This window comes from Scyliorhinus torazame, chromosome 10 (assembly GCF_047496885.1).
Source record: "Scyliorhinus torazame isolate Kashiwa2021f chromosome 10, sScyTor2.1, whole genome shotgun sequence".
NCBI classification, from domain to species: Eukaryota; Metazoa; Chordata; class Chondrichthyes; order Carcharhiniformes; family Scyliorhinidae; genus Scyliorhinus; species Scyliorhinus torazame.
The window spans coordinates 105585355-105594315 of NC_092716.1; the positions used below are offsets into that span (position 1 = coordinate 105585355).

General features: G+C 48.5%; 1 protein-coding gene across 2 annotated transcripts in view; it reads left to right on the forward strand.

Moving 5' to 3' along the window:
* The window catches only part of fbxl9 (F-box and leucine rich repeat protein), a 46626-nt gene extending 37876 nt beyond the window's left edge, over positions 1-8750 (forward strand). Inside the window, exons 5-7 of one of the 2 annotated variants that reach the window (XM_072518564.1) lie at positions 2652-2792; positions 5774-5991; positions 7732-8750. In XM_072518564.1, the coding sequence (XP_072374665.1) occupies positions 2652-2792; positions 5774-5991; positions 7732-7915 (543 nt within the window). In that variant the 3' untranslated portion in view covers positions 7916-8750. The remainder of the gene's footprint in view (positions 1-2651; positions 2793-5773; positions 5992-7731) is intronic. The other variant, XM_072518565.1, reaches the window with a different exon arrangement.
* Positions 8751-8961: the final 211 nt, after the last annotated feature.

Genomic DNA, 8961 nt, shown 5'->3' on the forward strand with positions numbered 1-8961 from the left:
ACTCGCCTTCTCCCCATACTCATACGCCGCCCCTTGCGCTTTTCTTCCACCTTTTCTAACAGCCTTTTCTGCTGATCCTTCAGCATCCCCACCTCCAGCTCCACCACTGTTTGGTGCTCCTCCTGGTCCTCCAGCACTTTCTCCAACTTCTGGATCGTCTGATCCTGGGCATCCAGCCTACGTTCCATCCGATCGACCGACTCCTTTATTGGGTCGAGACAATCTCGTTTCTGTCTGGCGAAGCCCTCTTGGCTGACCTGCATCAGCTCTTCCATCGATGGCTGGGCCATCGCAGCAGGGGTCCGAACTTCAGCCATGTTAGCTTTAGCAGCCACTTCTACCCAGCTCTTGCTTATCTTTCCATTTCTTTCCTTCTCCGTTCCATGCACCACTGTGTGGATCCAGTGCTTAAATGCCCGCACTTTCAAAATCAGAACTCAAAGCCACGAAAAAGTAGGGGAAAAAGGTCCAAAAGCCCGGCCAGAGCGGGAGCCACCAAGTATGCGACTTACTCCAGTAATGCATTTTGGAAGGGCTAATGCAGGTAGGGAATATACAGTGAATGGTAGAACCCTCAAGAGTATTGAAAGTCAAAGAGATCTAGGAGTACAGGTCCACAGGTCATTGAAAGGGGCAACACAGGTGGAGAAGGTAGTCAAGAAGGCATACGGCATGCTTGCCTTCATTGGCCGGGGCATTGAGTATAAGAATTGGCAAGTCATGTTGCAGCTGTATAGAACCTTAGTTAGGCCACACTTGGAGTATAGTGTTCAATTCTGGTCGCCACACTACCAGAAGGATGTGGAGGCTTTAGAGAGGGTGCAGAAGAGATTTACCAGAATGTTGCCTGGTATGGAGGGCATAAGCTTTGAGGAGCGATTGAATAAACTCGGTTTGTTCTCACTGGAACGAAGGAGGTTGAGGGGCGACCTGATAGAGGTATACAAAATTATGAGGGGCATAGACAGAGTGGATAGTCAGAGGCTTTTCCCCAGGGTAGAGGGGTCAATTACTAGGGGGCATAGGTTTAAGGTGAGAGGGGCAAGGTTTAGAGTAGATGTACGAGGCAAGTTTTTTACGCAGAGGGTAGTGGGTGCCTGGAACTCACTACCGGAGGAGGTAGTGGAAGCAGGGACGATAGGGACATTTAAGGGGCATCTTGACAAATATATGAATAGGATGGGAATAGAAGGATACGGACCCAGGAAGTGTAGAAGATTGTAGTTTAGTCGGGCAGTATGGTCGGCACGGGCTTGGAGGGCCGAAGGGCCTGTTCCTGTGCTGTACATTTCTTTGTTCTTTGTTCTTTGTACTCCCTCATAGCTGCCACCGGAAGTCGCCCGTGAAGTTTTTCAGCGAGGATATCCAGGTAGACTTGTGTGTACTTGTACAAGGAACACAAAAAGTTAACACGCAGGTACAATAAGCAATTGGGAAGGCAAATAGCATGTTGTCCTTTATTGAAAGTGGATTTGGATACAAGTATGAAGAAGGCATGCTACAATTGTGCAGATTTTTGATGAGACCATATCTGGCATACATTTGGTCTCCCCGTTGATGAAAGGATAGAATTATATTGGGGGTACTACAGTGAAAGAGGCCGAATAAATTGGGTCTGTATTCTCTATAGTTTAGAAGAATAGGAGGTGATCGCATTGAAACATACAAGATTCTTAAAGTGCTTGACCAAGTAGGTGCCGAGAGGTTCTTCCCTGGCTGAGGAATCGAGATCACGCTGGGCGGCATGGTAGCACAGTGGTTAGTACCATTGCTTCACAACTCCAGGGTCCCAGGTTTGATTCCCGGCTTCAGTCACTGTCTGTGCGGAGTCTGCACGTTCTCGCCGTGTCTGCGTGGGTTTCCTCTGAGTGCTCCGGTTTCCTCCCACAGTCCAAAGATGTGCAGGTTAGGTGGATTGGCCATTCTAAATTACCCTTAGTGTTCAAAAACCATTAGGTCGGGTTACTGGGTTACAGGGATAGGGTGGAGATGTGGGCTTAATTAGGGTGCTCTTTCCAAGGGCCGGTGCAGACTCGATGGGCCGAATGGCCTCCGTCTGCACTGTAAATTCTATGATCACAGACGCAGTCTCAAGTTAAGGTGCTGTTCACAACGTACTGAGATGAGAATTTTCTTCAGTGGGAGTTGTAAATCTTTGGAATTGTCTCCCTGAAAGGGTTGTGGATTCTCCGTTGTTTCAAGATCAATTGGTTTTTAATTTCTCGAGATTACAATGTTATGAATTGATATGGAACTTTTATCACTAAAAATAATAATGGTGCTTAGAATATTGATCTCGCTACCACAAAGAGGTGGTTGAAGTGAGTAGTGTAGATGAGAGGAAGCTAGATATATACACGAGGTAGAAAGAGTTAGAAGATTATGTGGAAAGGGTGAGGTGAAGCAGCGTTGGCTCGCGTGGACAATTAACACCGGTATAAACCCGTTGGGCTGAATGGCCTGTTTCTCTGCTGTAACTTTTATGTAATTCTAAGTAATCTTAACATGTTTGAACATGCTTACTGAATGAAACTTAGAAGAGTGACACTGTCCAACATGTTATTTTTATCCCCCTCTTTCTAAGGTGATAATGAGCCAATGTTTAGCTGGACCTTTACTAACTGAAACATTTTGCTTCTCCCAAATATCAGGATGGAAAGCCCCAGATTACAACAGAATCTGACATGGAGCCTTCCAAAGAGAAAGAAGGAGCTTCGCTTAAAACGTTGACATGTCTTAAGGAGCTCTGTTTGACCGCATGTACAAAACTAACAGATGCCAGCATAACCAGGGTACTCCACGCAGGGCACTGTTGAGGCTGTGGTGTACATCCGTGTAGAATGGATATATGGGAGAATGGAATTATTATCAGGGAGAAATTATTTTATCAACTCTATTATCAGGGAAGGTTGCAACACCGAAGGCCATTCAACCCATCGTAGCTGTGCTAGCTCGTTGAAACAAATATCCTAATTAGACCCAATCCCTTAACCTTTCTCACAGACCTGCAATTTTTTTCAAACACCTGTACAGGCCCAATTCAGTTTTCAAAGTCATTATTGAATCTGCCGCCACCACTCTCTCAGGCAATGCATTCTGGCTCAATATCTGCTGTGCCACAAAACAAAATTCTCCCCAACTTCCCTCTGCTTTTGATAGTTAGCTTAAATATTCTTTGCTCACCAACCCTCCTGTTGGTGCAAACATTTTTCACCCATCTATTCTCAAAACGTTTCATGGTTTTTAATGTCTCAATTGGACAGAATATAAAACCAGCAAAGGATAACTGATCAAATAATAAGGGAGAAAGTAGAATCTGAGAGAAAGCTAGCTAGAAACATAAAAACAGTATGAGTTTCGAATCTACAGGTATTTAAAAAGGAAAAGGGGAACCAAAGTCCTCTATAGAGAGTGAGTTTAGGGAATTCAGAATGGGAAATAACAAAATGGCAGGTGCCACACTAAATTGCCCCTTAATTGGAAAAAAAATGAATTGAGTACTTTAAATTAAAAAAAATAGATATTTTGGGTGCGATCTACTGACCACTTGACACCCGAACGGGAGCATAGCTTGGCCAGCAGATGCCGGGGAGCCCTCCCGCACGCTTCCCTTTAAAAAAATTACATTTAGAAGACCCAAATATTTTTTTCCAATTAAGGGGCAATTTAGTGCAGCCAATCCACTACCCTGCACATCTTTGGGTTATGGGGGGTGAGACCCACGCAGACACGGGGAGAATGTGCAAACTTCACACGAACAGTGACCCGGGGCTGGGATCGAAGCCGGGTCCTTAGCACCGTGAGGCAGCAGTGTCAACCACTGCGCCACCGTGCTGCCCTTCCCGCAGGCTTAATGACAGCCAGTAAGACTCGCAAGATCTACCCAAGTCTCGCGAGGTGTCCCGATCAGGAGCTCACCCACAACGGGCGGGACCAAGCTTCGCACAGCTAAGTAGATTTAAAACCCATTTAGGCGTGCTGACCCAGGACCTATTGGGCTCCCGGCATCTACCTGCCTCCGCAGGGAGACCCCAGCTGGGCGCTATTCAGTACCGGTCCACACAAGCGTGGATCAGACGGAATGGCGCCCGGGGCGTCTCTTCAAACGTGGGCACCTCGGCACTGTCAGGCTGGCACCTTGGCATTGCCACCCTGGCACTGCCAAGGTGCCCAGGTGGCATTGCAAACCAGGAGTGCCCTGGTGGCACTAAAAAGGGCAGGACCTGATGGAGACCATGCCATGAAAGGAGGGTGGAGAGGGGGTATGAAAGGTGGGGGGTGAACAGTGGGTATGAAGGGGGGTCCCGAAAGGGGGTGTGGGAAGGCCTGAAATGGGGATGCCCCCAATGATGCCATAGCGTGGTGTCATTACTTGGGGCGGGGGGTGTTCGGGGTAAGCACATGTCCGTGGTGGGTGCTATTGTCCATTGGTGAGGGGACGAGCCCACCACCCTTCCAAAATGGTGGCCTGATCGCGAACTGGTTTGGCCAGCTCCCAAATGATGAAAATAATTCTATGTGTGGGCTGGACCTGTGGCCTGTAAAAGTTACTAAAGGAGCTCTTGCTTGAGCAAAACGAGGCAACGAGATGGAGGTTGGAGATGAGGACCAGGTCGCCACCTCCAAGGACGAGGGTGGTGAGGTGGTGCCGGACCAGCAGGTGTTGGAGGATGAGCCCAGGGAGGAACTGGAGGACCAGCCGGAGGTTGCAGGAAAGGCGGCAGCAGCGAGGGTCTGGCAAGCCTGGAGGGCCAGGGAAGCCCTCACACTCGCCCGATTCACATAGGACGTGGCGTGGTCCATCATTGCTAACTTACCCACCGCCCACCCCTATTTCCCACCCTCCCAGGCTATCTGTCACATCATTCCAGGGTGCTGGGTCTGTGTTGGCGCCATCAGCGGATCACTGGCGAGGGCAGGGGAGTGATGATAACCCACAGAGAGCTGAGCGCCAGTGCTCCTCAATCTATGCCATAGTCTGACCCCTGCCTTTCCGCTGAGTGCTCGCTCACACCCATCATCTGCACATGGTGTGCCCTGGGTGGGGGGGGGGGGGGGGGGGGGATGCCTGGAGAGGTGGGTCAAGGGTTCGGAGGTCAGACCGCATTGCGGACGAAAGTGACAGAGGCCGTCATACTGGTTGTGCACAAGGGTGTTTAATGTGTAATATAATTTCCCACTCTTCTAATGGTGCTGCGCAGGGTAACGGGGACAAGGGGGGGAGTGGGCGGGGTGGGGTGTTCTTTCAGAGGGCTGGTGCAGACTTGATGGGCCAAATGGCCTCCTTCTGCACTGCAGGGATTCTATGACGTCTATGCAATCAGGGTAGACCCAACTCATGGTGCCTGATGAAGTTGAAGTTCTGCCATGCGCAGCAATAGTTGGCGCTCAGCATTCAGAAATTCTAATTTGAGAAGGTGCCTGTACGTAACCAAAACCAGCTGGCATTCCTCAATGCATACAGATCCTTTTGTGTCTGGCAGAAGCAGGTTGCAGTGGTGTGGGAGAGTGCCATGCATATACCATGACCAGCACCAGAGAATGATAACAAATGAGAAAAGACTTTGCTGATCAGTATTGTGACATAATTGCCAGGCGACTGTTGTCCGTTTAGTACGTAGCTGAGGAGAAGCATATAGGCAGGCAACTCTCCAGTTAAGGCAGACTCTGGGAAAGGGTGGAAGCAAATAATTTAGGGAAAGATGTGCAACATTAAACAAAAGAAATATTTTTATCTGGCCTGGCATGAGCTTTTTTTGAATTGCTTCTCCAGGAAATCCGCTTTCAGGAACTAAAGACCTTGTCGCTGAACATGGTCCGCGAGATAACAGACGAGAGTGTCATCTCCATTGCAGCACACTGCTGTAGCCTGGAGGGACTAGCCCTTAACCATTGTAGCCACTTGACTGACCAAGGGATGATTGTTGCTGCATGCCACATGAAGAGGCTGACAAATCTCGAAATTTCCTGCTGTGATAAAATCACCAACCAGTAAGTAACTTGCTTTGAAGTAAAATGAAGTATTTGGGACTCTGCCGTATCCAAATTGAGGTCGGACTCCATTTATACCAAAATAAAAGCAAATTACTGCGGATAGTGGAATCTGAAACAAAACAGAAAATGCTGGGCAATCTCAGCAGGTCTGACAGCATCTGTGGAGAGAGAAGGGCCCTGGGTGGTGATGGGGGTTACACGAGGAGCAGCGGGGCTAGATAGAGAGCCAGGTATGGGTGGAGATTGACAAAGATGTTGTGGACAAAGGGAATGTAAACGTGTTGATCATGGCTAAGAAGGGGGCTGATAGTGGCACACTAAGAGTGTTAATGGCAGAACAAAGGTAAGCAGTGTGTCAAAGGACAACTTGGTACAGAGAACAGTTGCCCTGGTGGGCTGGGGGGGAAAAATGGATCGATGGAAGAAATGAAAATGAATTGATAGAAATAAAAATGGGGAGAAGGCGGGGGAGAGAGTTCAGTCTGAAGTTGTTGAACCCAATGTTCCATTTATGCCATATTCGGGTGTATAAAGGCCATGGGGTTCGTTGTGGCCTGGCTGGTTACCTTCTTGAACAGAATGTTCAGTCCCAACTCCAAACATTTGAGCACAAAGTTTAGACTGACTGACTCTTCCAATACACTATTGGGGGAATGCGTCACTGTCTGAGACACTTCTGCTGTTTGGATGAGACATTAAACCTCCCCAATGGATGCAAGCAGAGCAGGAGAGTTCTTCCTGGTATTTTGAGCAATATCTATCCCTTAGCCTCCAACACGTTAAAAATACCAATGATCTGATCACAATTTTGTTGTTTGTGGGATCTTGCTGTCTGCAGTTTGGCTGCTGCGCTACCGACATTGCAATAGTGACAACGCTTCAAAAGGACTTCACTGGCTGTGAAGTATTTTGGGGTGTCCTGAGGCCAGGAAAAGTGCTGTATTAATGCAAATATTTTATTCCTGCATTTAACCAGACTTTTTCTTCAACATTGTCGTTTCCACATTTTTCACAGCAGGGTTTCCTAGCCTCTTTGATAAGTAGCTCAGGAAAGTCACGGATTCAGGCGCAGCCTGTGCAGAGTAAGCCTATGTCAGCCACGATGGCAAGTAAGGGTGCCAACAGTTTGACTCAGCATCACTAAGTCAAGGCAGTGTAAAATCATCCATGGTACCTGCTTCAGACCCCCAAGCTGACAACCTTCTTTCTCATGTGTGTCTCACAGGACAGTGTCTCATCCTTTTCCCCCTCTCCCACCTCTGGGCCAAATAATCTGTAATGTGAGGCAAAGCTTCTGCACAAACAGTGATCATTGGCGAGCCGCTGGGGCCACTGGGGCTAAACCTCGGAGAGAGTGTGGGGTGAAGGGGAAATCATAATTGTTTCTAATCTGCCTGTTTCCACTCGTGGATCAGGCCAAAACTATGAAACATTAAACGTAAGATAATCATTCATAAATGCAGTCAAGGATTCAGGAGAAACTCCTTTAGCCAGACTGGTGACAGTGAGCTAGAATATGAACAGTTGAGGCAGAGAGCACGGATACATTTGGGCAAGGATGATTCAGCACATAAGGAGAAAATAGGATTTTCTGGAAACTGGATGGGGGTGGACGGATGCTCGTCCAATGCATGAACTCTGGTTTGGACCTTTTGAGATTGTTTGTGTGCTGTAAAGGTTGGTGTAAACCTATACCTGTGATTGTCATATCCCCATCACACTGCCTCTCCTCCCCAGGGCTCTGGAGGTTCTCATGCAGCAGTGCAAGTGGTTGAGGAGTCTGGATGTCTCTATGTGCGGAGGGCTGATGATTGCAGACATTGAGCGGCTCCAGCTTTTTCATCCCAGACTCACCAGCGTAAAGGCTAAGTACATGGGGGAGTGGACCTGTGTCCCAGACTCCTTAAATGAGACTGGATGAAGAATTATATGTGTGGACCCTGAAGGACATAGTTCAGAATCTTCTTGCAGCCAAAACCAGGCTCTGAAATGCTGACTGAGTGCTGTGACTCATGAATTTAAATTGAACAACTCAAGGCTCAACATTCAGCTCTTCATTTTTGCTTCTGTACAGCTAATATATCGTTGAAGTTACTTTAACATGCATAACTTGGGTTTGATGAAGTAAGATACGAGGAGGCTCATGTGAAGCAGAGTGAGAAATCATTGTGTTCCACTAAAACCTTGTGGCCTTTCTTCTGTCTCGAATATGTACACTGTGACCAGGGTTTACTGTGTTGATACTCTATGTAAAAGACACTTTTGACATCTACAACATGCCTCAAGAAATGACTGTAATCACTCCCAGGTATGTTTTTTTATTTTACTCTCCATTTTCTTCCCAACCCTACTGAATATAATGGTTTCCTTACCAGGTTGTACTGCCACATGTGGTTCCATGTGATGACATTGATGGTGAATGTCAGACTCTTCACCTGTGAGGGGCATCACGATGGTTTCCAATTTGCATGCTGCCTGACATATGCCCTGCCACCAGGATTTATGTGGTAGTGAGGAGGGCTGGTTATCTGGCTTTCCATTTTCTTCCTGATTCTCTTTCCACCCAAAGGGCCGATAACACCAAGTCAACAAGTCTTTGTTTTTTTAATATAGAAAACACCAGGGGCGAGATTTGGCGGGGATGGGAATCGCGCCGCGCCGGTTGGCGGCTCCCCCCGCGATTCTCCGGCCCGAATGGGCCGATGTCCCGCTGCTAGGATTAAACCACCTCTCTTACCGGCGGGACAAGGCGCGAGGGCGGGCTCTGGGGTCCTTGGGGGGGAGGGGGGGCGACCTGGCCCCGGGGGGTGCCCCCATGGTGGCCTGGCCCGCGATCGGGGCCCACTGATCCGCGGGCGGGCTTGTGCCATGGGGGCACTCTTTTCCTTCCGCCTTCGCCACGGTCTCCACCATGGCGGAGACTCCCTCCACTGCGCATGCGCGAGAATGTCAGGAGCGGCCGCTAAC